Genomic DNA, 25094 nt, shown 5'->3' with positions numbered 1-25094 from the left:
CTATGGCGTCTCTCATAATCATATGGTCGTTTTGGCACGTTAAACTCCAGATATCAATCAATCAGGTTATTTGCGAATCAAAGAAAAAGACTGTTAGCAGAACCTCTCCATTGCCCTCCCATTGTCCTTCCCCGTGGGAGCAACTGTAAAGGGCTTTAGCCACAGGAACATTTACGAAGCTGCATGCTATTTTCTAAAGGAAACAAAACTAAACGAATTTTTGGTTTTGGCAATAATTTACTGTATTTTCAGCCATACTAGCTTGTTGAGTATTCTTTTTTCTTTCTTTTACTTTGATCATTGTTTTATCAATACCTTCTTATTTAAAGCATCGATAACTAAACGTATTCAGCCGCAAAAACAGCTTCGTTTTTAAGATTAGGTACCATCTGTTACATTCCTGCTCCCCCGTGGTGTATTGCACCAGGAATATAAAGACCAAGCGACCAACCGGGCGAGCAACCAATCGACCGACTATAAAAGTAAATCATCGTAGCCACCACTTAAAACAACATCCTCATCTCCACCCTACTGGGATATTAGATCATACGTATAGAAATTTTATACTGTTTTCTACTGGCCTTCTGGCGGTCCATATATAATTGAAATCTAGAGCTACCACGCATCTGTTCTGAGTCGAAGGACAACGTATTTTTCTCCACGTCTATTACGTCGTTATTTTTTCCTAAATGGTTCGTTCTTAATTAGTTGCCATAACTTAGATACCGGAATTCTAGCGTCATCATTACCCTCCAGAATAGAAGTTTTTATGACTTCCCCTCCACGCTGCCTTCCCTTTCTTCTAAATTCGTGTCGGCTAATTGAATATTGGAATTAGAAAAACAACTCCTAAAATGCAGTGTCAATTCGCTGTGTATTGTGAATTGGTCTTCAGCGTCTTACTAAAAAAAGGCTATAGACTCTAGCGTATACACCGCAGTACTTTAGCATAGTCATCAAAAGTCACCTAGAGATGTTAAGACTCATCAACAGCCATTAGAAATCCTCACTTTCATGAAGAATGGTATGGTCAAGAAATTGAGCTGCGTCGAGAAGCTGACCTGCACGACACGTACCTCAATCGCTGAAATTCAAACACAGAACTTGATGCTCGATCAGAGAAGAAAGAACATACCTTTAAATTAAGCGTGGTGCTATTTTGGGTGCAGGTGAAGTTATCGGCTTCTGAACAATGCATTTCGTGCTGGTAATATACAGCCTGAAGTTTTAGAAAAATCCTGGGTCCTCGCAGAATAGAACATCCACGTTCATTTTACGAAAGTGACTGTTTACTGCCGTGGTAGTAAAGGGTATACTATATCGGCTGCTGACCCCAAAGACGCGGTTTCATTCCCGTCCGCACCGGTCACAATTTGTCAAGTAGAGAGAAGCCGTTGCCCCATGTTCCTAGATTTAGGCAAGCGTTAGATAAAAACCGCGTATTAGTAAATTCCGGAGCCCTCCCATAATGCAACTATTGCAATCATATCGGGACTATGGCAAATGAAGCACCACAAAATTTCATCTTTATTACGAAAGTGTTAGTAGTCAGACATACGAGCCCATTTTTGTACAAGAAACATATTATTAACCTATTATTGCATCGGGTAAGAAGCCTGCCAATGTGCCAATGTCTCAATCTGTATGAAGGCCCCACTACATTCAGCGTCAATGGCTAAGCCCACCAGGCTCAGCTGAGATGAGACTGGATCTCAATCTCTCGTTGAAGTTGATGCTCTACGCTGTTCTTTGGGAGGTGAGACTTGAACATAACCTTAAGTGCAACGACATCAGCGCACAATTCAGAGTTCGGAAATAATCACACATTAGTTCATAATTAGGTGTAAAGAGTGTGTGCGTTCATACGACCCTTCATCTACGAAAAAATGTCGTTCGAATCTACACAGGGCTCCACTGGTCTTCCTCTGGGTCGACCACGAAGGTGAACTCGTGAAACTTGAGGTCGCACCTGGTGGCTGGTGTCGATATTCCCACAGCCATCGAAGACCAGGACGCCGAGGTCGATGGAGCACTCCTTGAACAGCAGCAGGGATGACAATCCAGAAAATCTTTCCACCACAGCTTTACTGCCCCCACATGTGCGCGAAAGACATGGCGTCACTCGTTCCAGACTCACCTTCTTCCGAGATGATGACCAAAGTCATCAAATGCCTCCAAGATATGGGCCTAATGAACGACAGTGCGCAAGTCACCGATATTGGCCATCACGTTTGGTACTTCGTGACGAGACCGCAGTTGGCGAAGGCTGTCGTCTATGGAGCACTTCTCGGGTGAGTTCGAAAGCGAGAGCGTGCACCATCGGCGTCCACGTCATCTTCGCATGACCACACACAGAGCTCGCGTCCTCTGGAACCACTGTGCCACACATCCAGTCACCGCCACGATGTATGCGCCACACGTCCCTGGGAAAGATGTCATCGTTTCCTGCACAGCGTAGGCTTGTCCTTGCGCAGCCGGGGCCATCACACACAGTCATGGTGACTGACTAGGTGGGGCTCTCGTTGGTGTTCGTGTCGATAGGATTCAGCATACTGCATGCTATCTGAAAGTGAGCGAATAAGAAGAAGGAACAAGGTCCGGACGGCGCATTGGCATAAAAATAAAAAAGGCAAACACGAATATCAATGTAATAAAAGATAGCATATAGACCTAATTATTATTGTTATTCTAGCCTATGTCAACGCACCCTAAACAACCCACGTTTACAAGGGGCTTTTATTCGAATTCGTCAAATGAGCTTATCTATATACCATTTCATCTACTCACAGTTATTCACTGTGGAACGGGGTTTATTGGCACAAGTAGTGCTTGCACAGCAGGTCTATTGATGCGGGAACCGGGTGGCAGGAAGCGACGCAGGATACACAACGCTCGGGGCAACAGCTCGCGCTCGGCTCCTCTTCCTAAAGGCGTGACCCACTGCGGCACATATTCTTCTTCCTCTCTACAATACCCCGGCGACGAAGACGAGCCATCCTGGCAAGTCAAGGTGATGATATTAGGAGTGGGTCGTGATATGGCTTGAGACGACTCACGTGGACAGTCTCACGACCAAGGCGTCGCCTGTCTGTAGATGACGTGACCGGCTCGATCACGTATGTGACAGGAGATCGACGTTCGACGACGCGATTATGACCGTGAAACTTGGGGGCAAACTTAGCGGACAGACCTGGGGAGTGGAAGGGCAGTCGAAGCCAGACAAGCGAGCCCACGGCAAAAGTCTCGACTTGCTGGTCGCGGTCGTGGCGGTCTTTCTCGAATGCTTGCTTGTCCGAGGTGAATGATCGAGCCAACTGACGACACTCTTCAGTGTGGTGCGAAATTTCAGAAAGAGGGCTGAACTCTGAGACGTCGGGACGATACGGCAAAATGGTGTCAAGGGTGGAGCATGGCTCATGCCCATATAGAAGAAAGAAAGGCGAGAAGCCTGTGGTTGACTGCGTCGCGGTGTTGTGCGCATAGGTCACAAATGGGAGAATGACATCCCAGTTTGATTGGTCAGAATTGACATACATGGCGAGCATGTCTCCTAGCGTTCGGTTGAAGTGCTCAGTTAGACCGCTGGTCTGCGGGTGGTAGGCTGTAGAGGTGCGGTGCACCGTGCGGCATGCCTGAAGGAGTTGTTGTACAACTTTGGATAAAAAGACACGCCCTCGGTCACTTAGCAGTTCACGTGGTGCCCCGTGACGCAGTACGAAGCGTCGCAAAATGAAATTGGCTACGTCACGTGCACCAGCCGTAGGTAGTGGAGCTGTTTCAGCATACCTCGTCAGATGGTCGACGGCGACAATGATCAATCGATTTCCAGTGGCAGTGTAAGGAAGGGGACCATATAGATCGATACCAACGCGGTCGAAAGGGTGCGCCGGACACGGTAGAGGCTGTAATAATCCGGGTGAATGGGCAGATGTCTTTCGTCGTTGGCATAATGAACAAGACCGAATGTATTTTCGTACAAAAGTGTACATACCACGCCAGTAGTAACGCTGGCAGATCCGGTGATATGTTTTTAACACACCAGCGTGAGCATGTTGTGGGTCGGCATGAAAATACGCACATACATCAGATCGCATGTGGCGTGGTATAACCAAGAGCCATTTACGACCATCCGCGTGGTAGTTTCGGCGGTATAGTTGCGCGTCCCGTGTCGCGAAATGTGTGGCTTGGCGGCGAAGAGCGCGTGGGTACGCAGACGTTGAAGAGTCGGAAAGAATGTTAAGGAGAGATGTTATCCATGGGTCTTTCCGCTGTTCAGACGACATGCTTTTGACGGAAATGGGAGCGAAGGAGAAGTTGGTGTCTGAATGCAGGTCTGCGGTGGATCTCACTGGTGATCGTAAGAGGGCGTCCGCATCAGAGTGTTTTCGTCCTGAGCGGTAGACGACACGAATGTCGAATTCTTGTAGTCGAAGAGCCCAACGTCCAAGGCGACCTGAAGGATCTTTTAGCGACGCCAACCAACAAAGTGCATGGTGATCGGTCACAACGTCGAAACTCTGTCCGTACAAGTAAGGACGAAACTTGCTTAACGCCCAAACGATTGCGAGGCATTCTTTTTCAGTTACGGAGTAGTTCATCTCCGCTTTCGTGAGTGCGCGGCTTGCGTATGCGACGACGTACTCTGAAATACCTGGCTTTCGTTGCGCGAGTACTGCTCCCAGACCAACGCCACTGGCATCTGTGTGCACTTCAGTGGGGGCACTTGGGTCGTAATGGCGTAAAATCGGTGGGGACGTACGTAGGCGGCGCAGTGTAAGGAAAGCTTCGTCACATGCCGGGGTCCAGTTAGAAAGGTTAGCTGGACCGTTCAGTAGTTGTGTAAGTGGAGCTATTATTGTTGCAAAGTTGTGGACGAAACGACGAAAATACGAGCACAAGCCGATGAAGCTCCTAAGTTCTTTGAGTGAAGTCGGCTTCGGAAAGTCTGCTATGGCTCGAAGTTTGTCTGGGTCGGGGGAAATTCCATCCTTTGTCACAACGTGACCAAGTATCGTAAGTTGGCGAGCCCCATAGCGGCACTTCTTTAAGTTAAGCTGGAGGTTTGCCTTGGTAAGACACTGAAGAATGGTGCGCAGACGGTCGACGTGAGTAGGGAAATCAGGAGAAAATACAATAACATCATCGAGGTAACATAAGCATATCTGCCATGTAAGGCCGCGTAAAATGGTGTCCATCATTCACTCAAACGTTGCAGGTGCATTGCACAGACCGAATGGCATAACCATGAATTCGTATAGGCCATCCGGCGTAACGAATGCTGTTTTGGGACGGTCACACTCTGCCATCGGAACCTGCCAGTAACCTGAACGTAAGTCAAGCGAAGAAAAGAATTCGGCACCTTGTAGGCAATCGATAGCGTCGTCGATGCGGGGAAGAGGGTATACATCTTTCCGGGTAATTTTGTTCAGTGGCCGGTAGTCGACACAAAATCTAATCGAACCGTCTTTTTTCTTCACTAGCACCACAGGTGAAGACGAGGGGCTAGAAGATGGTTTGATGACGCCGCGCTGAAGCATATCATCCACCTGTTCTACAATTACACTTCGTTCCTTGGGTGATACGCGGTAGGGGCGTTGCCGCAAAGGAGGGTGCGTTCCAGTGTAAATTGTGTGAGCGACGGTGTTAGTTCGACTCAGTGCCTTTTGAGAAAGGTCAAATGAATCTCGGAATTCATGGAGAAGGGTCATTAGCTGGTCCCGTTGATCCGGAGGAAGCTTGCTGTCGATGGAACGATTGAAGATATCCGAGGAGTAGTCATCCGGCGTGAAAAGAGGAGTAATGGCGTTCAGTTGAAGTTGCTGGCCAGGGTCGTGGGACTCAATAGGCACAATAACGTTGTCATCAACAGAATGAACATAGCCCAGTGTTTCGTGAGCTCTTAAGGTGAGAGGGCATGAGCTATGATTGCAAACGACAATTCCGGAAGTATCCTGGTGAGGTGGCAGAACGGCGTATGGCAGAGACGTACCGTGGCGGCGACTGAAAACGTCAGATGGCGAGAACACAACGGTAGAGCCGGATAATTCAGTGCGATTGACGGGGACAACGATGGCACTAAGAGGAGGAACATCAACGTCGGAAGCAACAAGAAGCTTGCCCAGGTGAGTGCACTCATTGTCGGTAGATGACGCATCTGAAAACACAGATAATTCCACCTGCGCGCGAGCGCAGTCAATTACGGCGTGGTGGCGTGACAAAAAATTCCATCCAAGTATCATGTCGTGGGCACAAGTGGTCAACACGAGAAACTCAATGTGGTACAGGACGTCTTGAATGTTTACTCTCGCCGTACATGCTCCGACTGGTCGAAGTGGTTGCGCACTCGCGGTATTCAGCAAAACGTCGGAAGGCGGCGTCGTTACTTTTCGTATCGAACGGCAGAGTTTTTGACTCATCACAGATACGGTGGCACCCGTATCAACAAGCGCAAGAGTTCGTATACCTTCAACGAACACTTCCAGAACGTTTGTGGGGGACGGGCGAGGACTTGTACAATGCGCCGATTTCACAGCTCGTGCCTCCGGAGCTGCGGCAGTCAGTTTTCCGTCTCTACAGGGTTCGGTCGGCGACGCAGAGGGGACGGAGAACGGTAGCGGCGTGGTGAGGATGAGCGACGGGGAACGAATGATCGGTAGTCGGCAGCAGGGCGGTGGTCTAGTTCGGTTGGTGACGGGTCGCGTTCCACTGATCGTCGGTCGCATTGACGTGACAGTTCTCGTTGCGCGTTGTACGGGGCCGGTAAAGAGTAGTCAGGGTACCTCGGAGGTGCAGCCGGACCCGTTGCGAAGCGCCGGCGACAGAAGTGCGCCACGTGACCTGGATATCCGCATGCGTAACAGATCGGGCGATTGTCAACTGTGCGCCAAGGGTTTCCGTTATAGCGCTGTTGTGTTGCTGGAAATGGCGTCGTTGATACTCGTACAGGCTGGGGAGTCGGCCCAAGCGGAGGTCGTGGTGGAGTAGCAGCAACAGCAGCATAAGTCAATGGCGCGGTGACGGGTGCTGTCTGAGAGACGGACGGCAATGCCTCAGAGACCTGCGCCTGTATTACCTGCCTGATGGCGGGCGCGAGACGCTCAGAAGAGGGTTCCGTTGCCGGTAGATACGACAGGCACGAAAGTTGTCGGGCCACCTCCTCGCGCACATATCCTTTGATTTCGGACATTATTGCGCTGTGGTCTCCACCCAGACTCAATGCCGCGAGAGTTTCATCGGTAGCCACTGGACGCCGTGTCATGACTCGTTGTTTGCGCAACTCCTCGAAGCTCTGGTAAAGAGTGGCGAGTTCGGACACGGTACGTGGGCCCTTGGCCAGCAGCATCTGGAAGGCGTCGTCGTCTATCCCCTTCAAAATATGTTTGATCTTGTCTGCCTCAATCATTGAAGGGTCAAGGCGCTTGCACAAGTCGAGCACATCCTCGATGTAGCTTGTGAAGCCTTCTCCTTGAAGCTGTGCGCGTCCCCGTAGGCGCTGTTGGGACTCCGCGTCCTGCCGGTCTCGTTTTCGGTAGCTGGCCCCGTCGCAGGATCCATCGTCCAACAATTCAGCGAGAAGAAGCGCCCGAACGAACAACAGAGATTTATTTACATGTGGAGAAGTGGTCAACTGACCCAAAGAGAGAAGAGTGAGTGTGATACAAAACGTCTTCGGCATTTTATAGCGCCGCGCCGTTGACACTGGGCGCCCCGTCCGCATCGTCAGCCAATACGGTGTCTCCGGCACCTCGGCCACGAGAGAGGGGGAAACACACCTCACAACACATGGAGTGGCCCAACCTAACACGAGGTCCATATATGGTCACGGCGCCCTAAAATGTTACCAAACATGGTCACGAACGCACAGCAGACCCCGGAGCTCTCCCGGCGAGGAGGAACCCGAATGGGGAGGTGGGGGTGGCCGCCACCGTCGGTCAAGAACCGGTTCTCCCCCAAACTCTTCCTGCTTGGCTCCCCAGGGCCGGTCGTAACAGTCTCTCGCGCGGGGGGGGGGGGGGGTGAAGATCTCGATGAGCTGAGGTTTGCAGCCACTGTCCGGAGAGATCAGCGCCGGCAGTCGGTTTGGTGACGAACGTCTTTGATGAAGTAGAGGGCAACACCTGCTTCATTGAGGGCTCAACAGACATCACATACGCACATGAAAACACAACTACTCAGCCGGTGAGCGCCGGACAATTCCGCCAAACTCCACCAGGCAATTTTCCCCTTTAACTGATATTAAAGGAAATACACAATTTATTCAAAATGTTACTCACACTTTAAGGTGACACAAAACAACAACACTGGAAGCACACCGAACCCGAAACCCTGGATAGCCGTGTCTTCAACGTTTTCAAACAAGTACACCTAAAAGAGTAAAAAAACAATCACTAGCTCTTGTCTAGGTCAGGAAAAAAGTGCCAGAGTTCTCGAGACATCCTCTCGCGTCAGGGCATCGACTTAAGCCATCAGCGTTGCCATGGAGTACACCCTTTTTGTAGCGTATTTCAAACGTATATTGTTGCAAAACGAGGCTCCAACGCAGCAGGCGGCCGTTCTTAGAGGACATGGTCTGCAGCCAGGTGAGAGGACAGTGGTCCACTTCCACAATGAACTTGCTCCCGGCAATATAACAAGCCAGTTTCTGGACTGCCCAAACCAAGCACGCACATTCCTTTTCGCTAGGGCTGTAAACCTGCTCGCGAAGGGTGAGTTTCCGGCTAACATAGAGGACGGGATGCTCTTCATCCCCCTCATTCCTTTGACTAAGAACTGCCCCCATGCCTCTATCACTAGCGTCGCATTGGACTATGAAAGGCCTCGAGTAGTCCGGTGAACTAAGCACAGGTTGGCTCTTAACACTCGCTTCATCACGGAGTGAAGCTTTTCTATCGAGTTCGACTGCGGATGGTACACTGAACTATGCAATAATTTCACGCCACACCGCTCTAGAAAGGTTGTCGTTAAGGCACTCGTGAAAATGGTGCCCTGGTCTGATTGTATCTCGGCAGGAAAGCCTACCCGGGCAAACACGGATAGAAGTGCGTTCACTACTTCGACGGAACTTAGCTCTTTTAGCGGGACCGCCTCTGGAAATTTAGTAGCTGGGCAGATTAAGGTCAGGATGTGACGGTAGCCTGAAGTTGTCTTGGGCAAAGGACCTACTGTGTCAATTACCAACCGACGAAAGGGCTCCGTGATTATGGGTACCAGCTTCATTGGAAATTTCGCCTTATCTCCCGGCTTACCCACTCGCTGACACACATCGCAAGATTTTACAAACCTCTCTACATCTTTAAAGCATCCAGGCCAGTAGTATTCCTGTAAAAGACGATTTTTCGTCTTCTTTACGCCTAAGTGGCCTGACCATGATTCTCCACGCACCAAACTAAGCAAATCCTGACGATACGCCTGAGGTACGACTACCTGGTCAAATTCTACTCCTCGCCTATCTAGATATTTTCGATAGAGTATGCCGCTCCTCTCTTGGAATCTCACATTTCGTTTGGCGATTCCCTCTTTCGAACTGTCCTGGAATTGCTTAAGCGTCGGGTCCCCCTTTTGTTCGGTTATTAATGAAGCGGGACTCACCTGCAGCAGCCGACTGAAATTATCCGAAGTTGGCATGACACACAACTCTTTTGTATTTCCTAGTACCTGGAATGTGTCACCCTCTGTGCTATCCTCTGTACTACCAGGAATCGGCTTGGGAGCAACGTCATTTTCTATTTGCTCGGTCAACGAGGCGTAATTGACCCCTTCCAATTTGGGAGGAGGTTCATCGTCACCTTTAGGAAAGGTTGCTTCCGCGACTACGGCTTCTGCAGCCTGTTCTCGCACAAGTCGATTTGTTACCGTGGTGTCCAACTCGCAACCAGGCCCGTTGTCGATTTGAGGCTTGTTTGCCTCAGTGAATGTTGCTCTTGCAGCCAGCGCACGTGCCTTCGATCTAGTCAGTGCCTGCACTATGCCTTCTCCCAACGTTAGACCTTTCTCCTTCAGCATTTGATCTGACTTATTTGAAAATAAGTAAGGATACTGAGGGGGTAGATATGGCGATACCGCGGCTTCCGTTTCCAACGTACCAAATGCGCCTTTAAGGACAACTTTAGCTACGGGGAGGCATTGACTGTTTGCTTCTACGGCTTGTCTAATCCAGGCACAGTCTCCTGAACACTGTCCGGCCTGAACAAAAGACGGATGAACTACGTCCACAGTGGCTGCGGAGTCTCTAAGAACCCGACACTGCTTGCCGTTCACGGTAAGGTCGTACATATAGGGCTCTAACAACTTCATCTTCTCGTCGGCTTCATTTATAGATAAAAAGGCCACCTTTTCTTTCGGGCAGTGTTTCGCGAAGTGCCCTGTTTCGTGACAATTGAAACAAGCAGCCGGTTTTCTCGCCTCAAATTTCCTTTTGCTTGCCTCTGCCGACGCCCCATGGTTAGATGAATTGTTTTCCTCACCCTTTTGTGCGAGACTTGTCGGTTGTTTTCTAAACGGCGCCTTATTCGGTAGTAGGAATTTTTCCCTTTTAGGCTCGCTGTTTGCCCCGAGGGCGCGGCGCGTAACGAATTCTTCAGCGAGCTCTGCGGCTTTCGTTACTGTGTTCACGTCCGGTCTATCCTGCACCCAGAACCTCACCTTTTCTGGTAACCTCTGATAGAATTGTTCCAGACCGATACACTCGAGCACCTTGTCATGATTCCCATACGCCTTTACCTCTTTGAGCCACTCCCCCATGTTGGCCATTAACTTGTAAGCAAACTCCGGGTATGAATCATTGTTCTCTTTTACGGCGTTGCGAAATGTTTGTCTGAAACCTTCCGCTGACAACCTGTATTTCTTGAGAAGGCTCGACTTTACCTCACTGTACTCGTCAGCCTCCTCTTTCGTGAGGCGCGCGATTACTTCTGAGGCCTCCCCCGGAAGTAGGGACAACAAGCGTTGAGGCCACGTATCCTGGCTGAAACCTTGCCTTTCACAAGTTCTCTCAAAGTTGACGAGAAACAGCCCAATGTCCTCCCCTAGCTTGTACGATCTCATTAGGTCCGTCATTTTGAACCTGACCCGCTCTGCGGTACCGGATGCCTCGCTGCCTCCTGTTCTACTATTATGGCTAATCTCTAGCTCGAGGCGCTTCATTTCAAGCTCGTGCTTTCGCATCTTATCTGCCTCGGCTTCTGCCGCTTTCCTTTCGGCCTCGGTCGCGGCCGCCTTTCTTTCGGCCTCTGCCGCTTGCCTCTCCTGAATCTCCTCGACACATTCTGACAGCTCGTCCTCCTCCGCCCCCAATGCGAGAATCGCCTCTATCAGCTCTGGCTTTCTTTGAGAGTCCGACACCTCCAGATTCAACTCCCTTGCAAGAAGCAACAACATGGACTTTCGCAGGGATTTCAGATTCATGGCTGCCTCCAGTACCGCTGTCTCTGTTCCACAAAGATTCCTGTCCTGCAACTAATTAACCTTGACGGCAACGACAGCTCTAGATACCTGCCTTGCCTCAAGTTTTCCGTTAACTTAGTCTACAAATAAAGCTTCAAAAGCTCTTACACGGAATCCTGCCCTGTCACTGTTAACCTTGACGCCACTGACAGAAAGAGCTTAACCAAGCTATTACACAATTTCTGCCTGACGCAAGTTACCTGTTAACCCAATGACCAAGACAGCCCCTCTCTACCAGCTTTTACTTAACACATAGAGTAAATGCCTGGTAAAATTTAACAGAGAAAGCCGGCACTTGATCCTTGTAATATGGCTCTTCCCCGCTTTGGGGAATGACCATGAAACCAGTGGTTAATATAGGAATAAAGAAGAGCCTTCAGAAAAAAAAAATACCGGGAACTAATTGGTTGACTGGAAAATATATATAAACATTTTTCGGATGAAATGTACCAACATAATAATTATGGAACACTTCAGTGGTATGCCATCGGCTAATCAGACAAAGACTTAAAAACAAAGATTTGAACGAAAATGTATTAGCACGAAATCCTTTTTCTATTCTCAAGAAATTGACAGATGGCCAAGGAGATGTTCCTGTTGCTGTGACCCCGAGAACAAGCCTCAAGAGAAAGAACCTTTTCCGATTTGAAAGTAATTCCTAAGTTTCTGAATAATATTTCATATTGAATTTAACCATAGCAAATAAAACGGCAGCAAATTAGTTAAAAAAGTGGTTTTCTTACTCTTGAGAGTTAAAGCATAGAGGAGGTAGCACCAAATTAGACATGCGAAAGCCGGGATTAAACGTAAACGCCATCGCTGTCGCTTGTGTATTGTTGTTGCGGGTCCTCGCAGAACCAAATAAATATTTGCCATCGTCGTCGTCGTCATCATCATCCTTGTTTTCCTCTAGATATGTAATGTTCACACCACACTCGAACGAGTGGGTGTACTGAATATAAAGATTACGTCGATGACTAGGCTAGGAGGGATATGCCAAGTAGCTCCTTGCATAGCTTAGCCGTGTCTAGTATCGTATAGCATCGCAAGGCGAGGGGAAGGTTCGTGAGCGTGAGGAGGAGCGAAATTAGATGGAGAGGGGAAAATCATTGCACAGCCATGTGCAGTACAATATAGCGAGAAGGCGGGAAAGGTGTGAGTGTAAGGAGAAGGGACGGGAGGGTAAGGAAAAAGAGAAGGAAGAGGAAAGGCATACTAGAGGTAGGGTGGCTAGAATGGGGAGGTGTGATGACCGGCCTCCGAAGGCTGGCCCAAAAGCGCGTTCCTGCCGCGGGATAGCGTTGTCAGCGGGGGCATCATGTTTTTCTCGCGTCGCTTGCTTGCCTCTGGGCAGGAAAGGGATTCGACCGCGCTCAAGTTTAACGCTGGAGCGTTTTCGGTGCTCATGGGATTATTTATTTAGTGTTCTATACGTCGAAAAACTATGAAAAGCGTGTCATTTGAAAAGCAGTTTAGAGGAATCACTGCCGCAGACTGGTTCGTTTGAACAACCCTGTTTGCGTCACTCGCAGATTAGTTATAATGTTTGGATTGTTATAGTAACTTAAAAAGTGGAAATTAATACAGTTTTTTTAATGCAGTAGAAACTTGTATTAAAATAAAGGTCTGGTGCTTTGATACAAGTTTATTGGAAACAGTACATGAAAACATAACATAACACCTTCTTGGCTTTATTCTGCGTAGCATGCTGGGTTAGCCTTGTAAGCAGAAAATGGACACGCTTAGTGTTTTAGTTTGGCTCTTTTAATTGGAGCTCTGCTTCTCACGAGGCATGTCTCCAAACAGGCCGTCAAATACGCGAATGCGTTAAATTGAAGAAACCTCCACTTTTGTGTTGGCTTAAACGTGTACGAATTACATACCTTGAGTCAGAAGGCCTTTCGTAGACTACCGAGATCTTTTGCTGTGGCTCGTCGGCCCTTGGACTGACACGTGCCCACTTTTCTAAATCATCCTTGCGGGCAAGTGCACGAAATAGGGAGAGTCTCTTCGGTCTGGCTTGCACTTCGTGCCGCACTAGTTTTGAAAAGTGTCACAGCGGCGCCAGCGATACTGTGGGCGCGTAGCAACGCGAGTGCAGATGTATGTGCGACAGTAATTCGCGGCGGCTACAGCCATAACAAAAATGCAAGTGCAGGAAGAGTTCGTGGTGTGCATCGAGGTGTTGTTTACTATCGATACAAGCCGCGTGTATCGAATATAAACAACTCCGCAATACAGTACATCATGAACTCTTCCTGCACTTGCGTTGTTTACCAAAACACTGCCGCGATAGCTGCCTTCGTGTGATATAAAAAAAAGCTGCTCGACTGCATCAATGATTCCGACAACGGCGATCTGTACAATAACAGAGGAGGTGTTCAAGGTGTTTGCGGTTTAATTGGTCGCTTGCTCATTGTACGTGAAATTGTCTGTCATGTTCCCCGGTACAGGAACGTTGTCGGACGGGTTCATGAGAATATGATTTCAAGAGACTGTTCACGCAGACTTTAGCAGACGATTCAGCGGTTCAGTATTCGATCCCGTACTGTCGGCCTTTTATTTAAATGCGTGCAACGCCATAGAGCAAGAAAAAGCGAAGTGTTTCGGTCGTTCTTTGGCCGACAGAGCCGCTTTTTTTCACGTTATATCATTATAAAACACGTACACGAGCACCCTTGAATACATGTTTTAACTAAACAGTCTCTCTGAAGGCTTCCTATCGCAACGGCTTCATGCTTTCGTAAAGACGAAGTGAGCGCGCAGCTTGCGCCTCCAGCTACATCTTTATTACCCATTTTTTTACGAATCTTGCTGCAGTCAACCACGTTGGATCATTCTGCTCATGAGACATACATGTAAAAAGAGATGCCGAAAAGACACGGCGAAGGTTACCCGCGTCGGTGTCACGAGCTTGACTCAACTGTTTTTCCACGCGCGCCCTGAACCACATGCAGCGTCGTCTGTGCCATGTCGCCAAAGAGGCAGACAGAAATCAGGCGCCTTCCTCCCCCCCTTTCTAGAATCACTCAATCAATGAACTTGGGAGGAGGAAGGGGCGCATGCCATGCTGCACCTTTTTGCACCACCTCTTGAGCAAGAGCAGGCCGGCCAAGAACTCATGCAGTACTATACGCTTGTACCGCGGCAAAATGAAGGAACCAATGCAGAGCACACGCGCGGCACCGGCAAATCGAGAATAAAAGTGCTGCTCCCGTTGAACTGGTGCTGCCAGTGCAGCCAAATTGAAGAAACCTTATTTCAACGTAGGACTTGTAGCCACTGTCTCAACCTGGCACAAAACACCACCTCTGCGTTTTTTTCCTCCCCGTCGACGGCATTCTTCGGAGTGGTTCGAAAATCGACGACATCCACCCGGTGACAACATCTCTTTCAAGGAATTGGGAAGCGATAGAAAAACAGGCCACACTTCCCTGAAAGCGACCGCTAACTTGTGCTGCTCTTTACGAGACACGAGAAACGTATGCTCACAGTGGGAACATGCCCACGGCGCCCCCGACTGACGCATTTCCCCAGCGGCGAGAACGCGCAGTGGGGCCCCGCTAGGCAGTGAGAGCGCCGCCGCGGTCATCACACCTCCCCATTCTAGCCACCCTACTAGAGTAAAGCAGAGTTCGTTCTGCTGTACTATAGCGGAGGTGAGTGGAGAAAGAATCCAGTCGGATGTTGCAGGCAATAAGGGGCTCAAGCGGTGAAAAGAGCAACGGCGTGGCAGTCGGGTGTGGGAGAAGGCAGTGTGCAGGAGCGCCAAGCGAGGTTGCGATGACGTTAGCGATGACGTCATCAAGTTTAGTGACGTTAAGTCAGTGAAGCTGGCCTTTCAGTTCTCCTGTACATTTGTGTTTATGACTTTATGTCATTTATGTCGATTACAAAAAACTCTTTATATTGCCCAGCATATTAATGGCCCGGGCTGAGGTCTCCCAAGTCGAGACGTCAAGGCTTCGCCTCTCGTCCGCTTCATGGGTCTGCTGAACACCCCTGAATCGGTCGGCGTGTTTGAAGCTCTGTAGAGTGGCTTTCCTCCTCGCCGAATAAAACATCGGGACTAATACGTTTTGCTCATATTCGTTGAACAGCGCAAATCAGGCAACGATAAAGTAAAAGAACACAGACAGGTGCGGACTCACAACTGGGAATGATGAAGAGACCGTCAGAATGAAAACTCACGTGGTTATACCATATACTCACCAAGTAAAACACTGTTTAAGAACGTGATCATATGGTGGTTTTGGGACCTTAAATCCCACATATCAATCAACTGTTTAAGAACGTGGCCAAACAATATGGCATTGACGTTGTGCTTTCGTCTCCTGATAAGATTGTGTCCATGTGTGCAAAAGTGCGAAAAAGCATTGTTATGCAAAGCAAAAGCAATGATAGGGTTCCTGGCAACCGTGCAATAAACCACAGCTTCCAATATACAGAATATATATAGACCATTGTATATCAAAGTTCATTAGCATGCGGTAAAACTTACATTGGAGAAAGCAGAAGATGCATCAATGTTCGCCTTCGGGAAAAGGAACGCTTATTATCCGAGAAAAAATGTACTCCCTCGCCACTCTTTGTCACGAATGCGGCAGCGTACCTTTCATGAACGACACAATCATGTTGCCGCATCATAAAATTCAGTTAGCAAGGATTGAAGCCTTCCACATCCCAAGGAAAACGATGTCAGCATGCCATCCATTTCGCTGAGTGGCGCAAAATTTAGCTATCTTTCCAGCACCTGCAGAAAGTGAAACCAATGTATATCTTTTTTTTTTGCTTGCTTGTATTTTTCACTTGGATGTATTGCTGTGTGGTTTCTTTTTATTTTTCAGTTAAGTTGCACTTCACCTATATGTTAGCTGTTCTTTCCCAAGTAAATATCCATTGCAAGTCAGCACCTGTCTGTATTCTTTTACTTCGTCGTCATCTCGTGTGCGCTGTTCAATTATGATGAACGCATACCTAATCGCTCAATCTTTCATTATTGTACTTTTCGCCTAAGCCTCGCATTCCCTGAGCACGTGTGTAAGCGTCGCTAGCAGACGTTAGAGATGTTGGTGCTATACATCTCAGGGTTTATTTATTCGGTAATACAGCAGTTTATTAAGATAATTGTTCTGTCCCAGTATATTAAATTGTACGTATATCCATGCAGTATTCTTTCCTACGCGTCTTTTGATAGTTTACAGTGAAGTTAACCGTCGTAACTAAGAGGTCCAACATCCGTATATTCTTTGTTATAGGCTGACAGCGTAATGTTTGGCCGCACTGAGTGGCTGTGTCCCAGTTACATGCAGTTACTTTATTCATAACCACGCCTCTGACGTCCCACTGTCATCATTCGTTGTCATCGCTCCATCTGACATTCAATTGTCGCGATACCAACTGAACGATGTCATTCAATCGTGATGTCATTCAATCGTGTCCCATATATAGTGTTGTCATTAGGCCATTTTGGTCTTTCCATTGCCATTGTGGTCTTTGAATTTTAGATGCGAAACAGCTATTTGACTTGTCTGCGTAACGCTGTCCCTCCGTCCACACCACTTCCCACGCCACAGGTGTTGGAGCAGTTCCAAGCAGCTCACGCCCTCCCAGCAGTGCGTGGTGACGTCGCTCTCCCTCGTCTGTCACGCGTTAGCCCCGCGTAAGCTTTTTGTCGGTTCACCCTCTCCACCACTCGCAACATTCGAGTCCACTTCTTACGTGGGCATCATCTCACCTGCGCCACCTCTCTCCATCTGTGAGCAAGAAGAAGCCGCGAGCCGGCGGGTACGCGTGCGGCGCGCGCCTCGAGAATCTTGCGGCGCCGACAAAAGTGGACATGCAGCACGCGGCTGCTTGTCGCGCGATCGCACCGACGGGTGGGACACCATCGCGGTGAACTAGTGTGCGCGTACCTTTCCCGGATGTCACCGGCGTTGCAAGGGTTAGCAAAGCCGATCACGTTCGCGAATGGCGACGTCAACACCGACGAGGCGCGAACCAGGGAAGCCGAACACAAGCGTCGGCCGTGGAAGACCAGCGAAACCACCGAGGCGCGAGTCAAGAACACCAATAGCGTTCGAAAATGCTGCCAGCGTGCGGGTAACACTTACGTGAACCAAGGAAGACGCGAACCCAAAAAGTCGAGCGCAAGCGTCTTCAACGTATCCCGCCTCCCATGTCTTTGCGTTTCAAACAAACGTTTACTCGAGTAAACAATACACCGAGTTTCACTTCAAACCGTTCGCCCGTTTCAACCGGGCCAACGCCGTGCGCACCGCTACTGCTTCGCATCCCATCAGGGTTTCTTTTGGGAAGAATGTCCAAAGTTTTCTTTAAAGATGATAGTCTTTTTTGGGGACCTTCGATGCAAAAATTTTGGTCTGTCTGTACATTTGTCTCTTTGTCCACCCTTAACAGTTTTCTAAAAAGCACCAAATTGGCGAAACGATAATCCAAACCGGCTGACCTCATCCGCAGCGCCCACCAATATTGCACCAGTTCATGCTTGTGTGATTGTCAATTAAAAAGCAATTATTGTGCATATCTGGGGCACCATAACAACACGTCAATATTCTGTATGTAAGTCTCTTACTACAAATAGCATACATAAATAATTATAAGGACCGTAGCGTTTATTACGTTGCACTGACCAGGCAACGCTTGCACGTAGAGGCAAGTGTTTGCAATGCTTTGCTAAGACGATACGGTGGTGGCACCTACCCGTCGCCTTGCGTTCTACACCTTATCACCTCCGAGGCGGGCGCGCAGAGAGCGCGCGCTTCGTTTTCCAAGATAACTGCCAGATAGCGCTCATGTCTCACGTGTGACGTGACTTTATTCATTTGCTTGTTCGCCTGCGCTGCACGGTTTAGGCACTCTAACTCAGCGCCTCCGGAATACTATTCACCGATTGTCTTGCGAAGAGCATCAAATAAACATTTTGTTCACTCTCTCCAGACGCAACACTATCGTCTTTCGACAACATTTGCAGTGTAACATGCAGATATAGGGCCAATTTTTCTATGATAGGTCACAGTACGTTACATCAAATAACCACGCATAACTATTTAACCCTGTAGACTCTAGTGTGAAGCAACGATCAATTTTATAGCCTCTTCTTTTTCTTATCTACGTTAACGACTTTCCGAGTAATGTTTTCTTTTAACATTTACCTTTTCGCAGATGGCTGTGTTATTATACTTGAATTATCATATAAAAATGATAACGAGTCCCTACAAGATGATATTAAAACTATCTCCAACTGGTGCATTGAATGGTTAATGCAACTTAATGTGACTCAATGTAAAACAATACGCATGACTCGTAGCAATATTTACCTACCTAAGTATTTACCTTAATTACATTTCCCTAGACGAAGCAACATTCTACCAGTACTTTGAGCATCTACAAAACCTCGATACTTTCCAGTTCATTACATATTAATAAGCTACTTAGCAATACTAACCAAATGCTATTGGTTATATTACGAGAAAATTCTCTTCGGTTCCCTTTTCAATAAAATTATTCTTATATGAAATAGTCATTATCAGACGTTAAAAGGATTACGCATCATCCGTCTGGGATCCGCACTCCACAACCCATATTCCATCGCTTGAGAAGATCAAAAAGAATGCCGGTTGCTTGATTGATAGCAACTATAGCCGAACATCAAGCGTACTTTTCATGAAAACTCCCTTATTGCTATCCCCCTTCCATCCCCCCGCCGAGGTGGTCTAAAAGGTATGGTGCTCGACCATTGTTCCTCAGGTCGTGGTATCGAAACCCAGATGTGGTGGCCGCATTTTACATGCAGGCGAAAATGCTGACACGCGTCGGCTTAGATTTAGGTGCACGTTAAAGAAGAACCCCAGGTGGTCGAAATTCTCGGAGTCCTCCACTTCGGTATCTTGGTTTTAGGGACATTAAACCCCAACAATTATCATCCGCTCTCATCCCGACGGCAGTGTTTTCACCTTATTCCAGAACATATATTTTCACAATACCTATTTGCTTGCTAACCTTATACCATCCCCTTGTTAATTTCATTCCGCATTGATTGTGTCCATAAAGTTGGAATAATGAGCTGTCATACCAGAAGCTGTCCCGAATCATTCATTCCCAGGAAATCAGAACCATCTTCCCTTTTCGGTTGTTACTACCAAAGACAAATTCGTTTCGTTTGGCCATTACAGACATAATTACTACCGCACTCAATTAGTCAATAGTTTTTTTTTGGGTGTGTGCTTGTGAGAAGCCACTTTTATGCTTTGCTTTTTCCTATTTTTGTAAATATTGTTGCCCACTTCCTTCTGTAGTACTTAGATCTTGAGGGTGCAATAAAAGGAACAAATAAATTTCATATTTCGATTTCAGTTTCAGTCTTAGTTTATGTAAAGTACTTATTTGGGGGGGGGGGGGGGCACAACTGAAGAGGTTTACGAGATTGTGAACAGTGATATTCACCGATTCGCAAGATTCGTGAACACGCGCCGCCTTTTTCTTGCCATTGTCGTCAAATCAGTCATCAGATTTGTTTTTATTGCTTCCTTGCCACACAGTCTTTCTTAACTTTTTCTTGTACACAATTTCATTTTCAGCTGGAAACAGAATTTTAATAAACAAATGGTGTGCTTTTATGCAGAAAGTGATTTTCTCACAAGAAACAAAAAATTGGCAATCTCAATTTAAAAAAAAACAGATGGTCACCTGACGTGACCATTGTGCAGGAAGGGTTTACTGGTCACTTTTGGTAAAAAAACGCAAAGCAGTCCCCCTTTCCCCGCGGGAGCTAGTGTATATTGTGTGTAGCACACATTCATCTCGTTCCTGAGGGAACTTGTATATGTCTTGCAAAACAGCTCCATTCGAACGGTAGATAATAATATATTATCACCCTGCTAAGGGCCTTCATGCATGCTGGTCACCACAGGTGGTCAACTTCAGCGTCGCGGTGCTAAGTACACTGATCGAGTACAGCTTTTCCTTTCTATATTCTTTGGTATTAGGAACTCGGATCACGTGATGACCGACTATATCAAGGTAATACTGGAAAACAATAAGCAGTACACTTGCTATGGGTGCTTCATTTGTGTTGGCCGACTAAAGACGATGTGCTGGGCAACTCATAAGGTTGATATTAGGAATTGCATGATTCCATAAAGTTCCAACATCGACAATATGTATTGCGGTGTTCTTGCGGTGGCAGGACAGGAACACCTTAGAGACGATACTAAGGCACAAAAGAACAAACACGTCTTCAGAAGTCCAAGCGTCAGCCGTGATGATGATGATGAATACGATGATGATTATGATATTGCGCTCTATGGTGTGTCAGTGCGAGTTCAGTGCGAGCTGCTAGCATACTATCGTTAATCATTCTCTTATTCTATGGCCGGCGCATCCGCAGCCGTCGCTCCCATAATATCTATCACCAGCCTTCTAAGACGGGTGTCATGCACGCTGGTCACTCCAGGCGACCACCAAGTCCGTCGACATGGCGCTCTGTACTGACCGAATACAGCCCTTGATTTCTGAATTCCTTGGCGTTAGCTATAATCAGTCAACATGCTCTCCTACACTATCAAACCTCCCTGCCTTTTTCCATACTATAGCAGAGAGAGTACATACTTATATATATATATATAAATATAAATATATATATATATATATATATATATATATATATATATATATATATATATATATATATATATATATATATATATATATATATATATATATATATATATATATATATATATATATATATATATATATATATATATATATCAGCTCCACCGTCTAGCGCGCCTTCATGACGATAACAGCCGGAAAAAAGCAAATGTAACATGTCATATTCCAGCACAAACGAAGTAGCGTCAGCTTTGTCGCATTGTCGAAAGCTTCAGAAAAGGCGCCATTGAAAATCAAACACGTGGGGCTCACGTGTTTTAAAAGGGAAAAAATGAACAAAAGATGGTTACCTAGGGTGACCACCGTGCTGGAAACAGTTAAACATTCTCGCCGTTATTTCAGAAACATCGTGCCTCTGGTTGCTGTTTTGAAATAGAGACCCCTTGCGGTTTTCAAGGCATGACGCATCCGAAAGACGAACGGGGCGTCGCGCGAATTTTTTTTTCACCAATCGGGTAGTGCAAATGGTGAAGTCCAAGCTTAAGTGGGACACAGCAGTTTTACTTTGCGGTGAACCACCTGCTCTCAGAAGGTGCTATGACGTGAGGCACTAGTGATTCGTGAACTACTATGTCACTGTTAACGGCGCATGTACTTGAGAAATGACGACGAAGCTGAGGATGTTCCGCGCGCACTGTAATGGCGTCGAGAATGGCGGCCGGTGTGCATTACATATTTCATTACTAGTAGTTAACTAGTGAACCTAAGAATTACACAATACAGTAATTATGGGGAGAATTCACCTTATAGTGGGCCGATCCCCTCCAATGGGTGTGTGCCATGTTCGGAGGTCAAGGAAAAGAAGAACGGCTGCCGCGCGGCTCGTGAACAATCACGTGTGCCACGTAGCCAAACAAGTACAAGCCGGAACGTGTACTACAAAAGAAGCGTGTTTCCACGACCATGGTGCGTAAAAAGCAGCAGATCGACCGCGCCAAGAAGCGAACCAAAGGGAAGGGCGACGAGGAGGAACCCGAGAAAGACTCGACTGTCTCTCACGCCTTGGAGACCCTTCAGAGCCTCGTGTTCCAAGACGACAACGATCGCTGCAAGTCAGCGTTACTCAAAGAACTGGTGCGTGCTTTTCCCTGTTGTTCTCTTACTCATTTTACAGCATCGGCGCGATCGTCGAAACGGAGGTGTCAGCTTGGAATGTTCTTACGCTAACCGCGCGAGTGCATATGCATCGCGTTTATCCGCCATAAGCCAGTCACCTTTGTTATACTCGGCGACAGGTTATCTTCGCATTGGAATGAAGGCGACGGAGGCGAGAAGCCCGCAAATTTGCGTTGCTCCGCAAGCGGTACGGCAGCTTGCGGAAGATTTCGGTTTTGCTCGGATGCGTAGTTAACGCGTTTTGAAAATGAAATATCCAAAAATGTGAATGGGCGAAACATTTCGAAGGAGCGGTGTATGTATTTCACTGCCATATTAGGAGCATATTTTTTTTTTTCGAAGCAAGAAACTATGCGTTTGCGGCCGCACACTAACCCTCTGCGTCATGAACGACATGTTTACTTTTAAAAAATGGGCATGCTGCAAATGTGGTGCTCTGTAAGAAATGGAAAAAAAGAGCATTCTCGCAAAGTGGTGTAAGGTGGTTGGCTTGAAGGAAGACTTAGTGGACACGATTTTTAGAGACTCTTTAGATGTTTTGTATACCTCACTAAAAGCTTTGTGACTGAAATAGCTGATCCCTGCAGCTGATCGGCAAGATGCCATGCTAATCGGAAAGATGCTCAGTTGATCATAGCGAATTCTGCAGCGGTTAAAAATAAATAAAGCAGCATTTATTTCAGCAAGGATAAATGAGTGATTATCTGTAGAGTTAAGGACTATTTTATGCTGCGGAAGCAGGCATGCACGTCTGTTCTATAGATTCCACAAGGCTTGCTGTCAATGAGAGTTGTCACCGAGCATAGAGATATGTCAGCATCAGGATTAGCTGCAATTTACTTCTACATGCATATCGTTAGCGCTAAAGGTTATTTTTTTAGTACAGGCTCTGTATCTGTTGGGCAGTGCAGCAACTCACGTTATTCCATAATTTAAAAAAAAAACGTCAGCGCTGGTGAGCTTTGTTCTATTCTCTTTTTTTGTGTGTGTCTTTCTGTCTCTACATCAGTTCAGTCATTTTCAGACTCTGTGCATATACAAACGTTGCTTATCTAGCGAGGAGTAATTCTACTCATGTGTATCGGTTGCATTGCACGAGTTTGTGTGATATTCAAGCTGGTGTGTTTTTATCCCAAAGGCCAGTGCTTTCAGCTTCTTTATAGTGCGAAAACTAAGTATTTGCTATGTAAACTGTGGGTAGTACTATGTCACGCGAACCAGCTTAAGAGCAGTGCCATGGGCATTTGTGATAAACTCAAGCTTGTGAATTATTAAGGTCTAAGTATTCTATATATACGAATAATGCATGAAACAGGCTTTGTGTACCGCTTTTTTAACGTAATGCTTAAACCAATAGATGCCTGCTGGTACGGTATAGTATATAGTGAACTTTAATCAGGTCCTGAAGATCAACCCTTAGGTTGACGCAGGTGGCTTCCAGGTCAGGACAGAAATGTATAACCTTACCGCCACAATGAGGGCCTTCTGGAAGGCCTGTATTTGGTGTAAAAAAACTCCACTGCCTATAGGACTCGTCGCCACCATTCTCCTTCTTTGTCACAGTCTGTGAAAACCACTGCACACGTCCAAATTAATTGATCCAGTATAATGGAGCAATTGCACTTCTCGCATTTTATTTGTTCCCCAAGTTATGGATATATCTTTCTAATGAAGTTTAGACTAGGATAAGTTCTTGTCTGTAAATATCTCAGTCACCACTCGAACTCTATTGATCATAATTAGCAAATTGCGCTGGTGCTTTCTTTATGCTTGTGAAGAAATGCCTCGTAACTTCATTAAATGCAAGTAATGGGCCCCTGTTTTTTTTCTTCTGCATATCATTAAGATCCTTGTCGCGTACTGTACGTATAGTCAGTTCTAGGGTAGCCGCGTTACCCATTTTGTTTAAATTTTTCTGAGATCGAACAACTTGTGTGCAGTCCAGCTGATTTTGATCTCTTGACTGTCTATCTTACCGATCATCTGGATATATTGCCGATGAGCTGAGATCACCCCTTTTGGTCACAAAGCCTTTGGTGAGTTGCAAGAAACATTTTCGAGTCTCTGTAAATTCGCATCCACTCATTATTCCTCAAAGCCAACCACCTTACATCCCATGCTCTAGGGGTACCCTTCAGTACCTTGCACTTCAAAAGAGTGGCTAACATCGGCCAGCAAGTGGGGCTCCGCTCGAGAGAGGTGGGACATGCAGTCGACACTTTGGACTGTCCAGAGGGCCCATGATGCCGTGGTATGTCTTGGCGTGACTGCCCCGTTGTATAGGAACGGTTCGCCGTGTGCGAGAGTGCAGACCTTCTAACTTTCATTATTATTTCTTTCAGCTGTTAAACCTATTCACCTCGTTTGTTTTTCTTTCTGTTCCCATCTAAGCATATCAGCTACATAGGAGAAGTCAGACAATGCGTGAGCGCGTACCAGTCTCATCGCACTCTGCTGTTCCAACACTCCGTGTCTGTTCGTCTTTCTCTTTAGCAGCTCAACCTTGCTAGTGATTTGTTTCATTGTGATTCTATTTGTCCCGCTTGACTCAAGGAATGAGCCCATATTTCATTCTAGATTAGCCCGCGTTCGGGGTTAGTGCGAACCTGGGTTTTTTCTCTGCAACATGATCTAGCGGTTTACTGACCCTTCTCCTGTTGTCGAGTACTAGAAGTCCCACTGCTCCGCAATGGATTTGAGTTCCATGTCCTCTGAAATCGACTCTACTTCGGAAGTGCTCTCCTGAAGTCCTCTTTCCGCCTCTCCAATACTTGTATCAGCGCTCCATTGCGTAACATTGCCGGCTGGTCGAGTTCGTGGATATGTGGGCTTAAAAAAGT

General features: G+C 47.0%; 1 protein-coding gene and 1 long non-coding RNA gene across 2 annotated transcripts in view; one reads left to right on the top strand and one right to left on the bottom strand.

Annotated features, from left to right (window-relative positions):
• Window positions 1–1504: 1504 nt before the first annotated feature.
• LOC142776943 (uncharacterized) lies at window positions 1505–13498 on the bottom strand. Its single transcript, XR_012887879.1, has 2 exons — window positions 13326–13498; window positions 1505–2563 (listed from the first exon to the last, which is right to left on the bottom strand). It is a non-coding gene; the product is annotated as an uncharacterized LOC142776943 (long non-coding RNA).
• Window positions 13499–22012: 8514 nt separating this feature from the next.
• The window catches only part of LOC142775070 (uncharacterized), a 55199-nt gene continuing 52117 nt past the window's right edge, over window positions 22013–25094 (top strand). Inside the window, exon 1 of the mRNA XM_075876391.1 lies at window positions 22013–22212. Within this exon, the coding sequence (XP_075732506.1) occupies window positions 22042–22212 (171 nt within the window). The 5' untranslated portion in view covers window positions 22013–22041. The remainder of the gene's footprint in view (window positions 22213–25094) is intronic.

This window comes from Rhipicephalus microplus, chromosome X (assembly GCF_043290135.1).
Source record: "Rhipicephalus microplus isolate Deutch F79 chromosome X, USDA_Rmic, whole genome shotgun sequence".
Classification (NCBI taxonomy): Eukaryota; Metazoa; Arthropoda; class Arachnida; order Ixodida; family Ixodidae; genus Rhipicephalus; species Rhipicephalus microplus.
The sequence above is the reverse complement of the archived record's forward strand: the minus strand, read 5'-3'. Positions and strand labels throughout refer to the sequence as shown.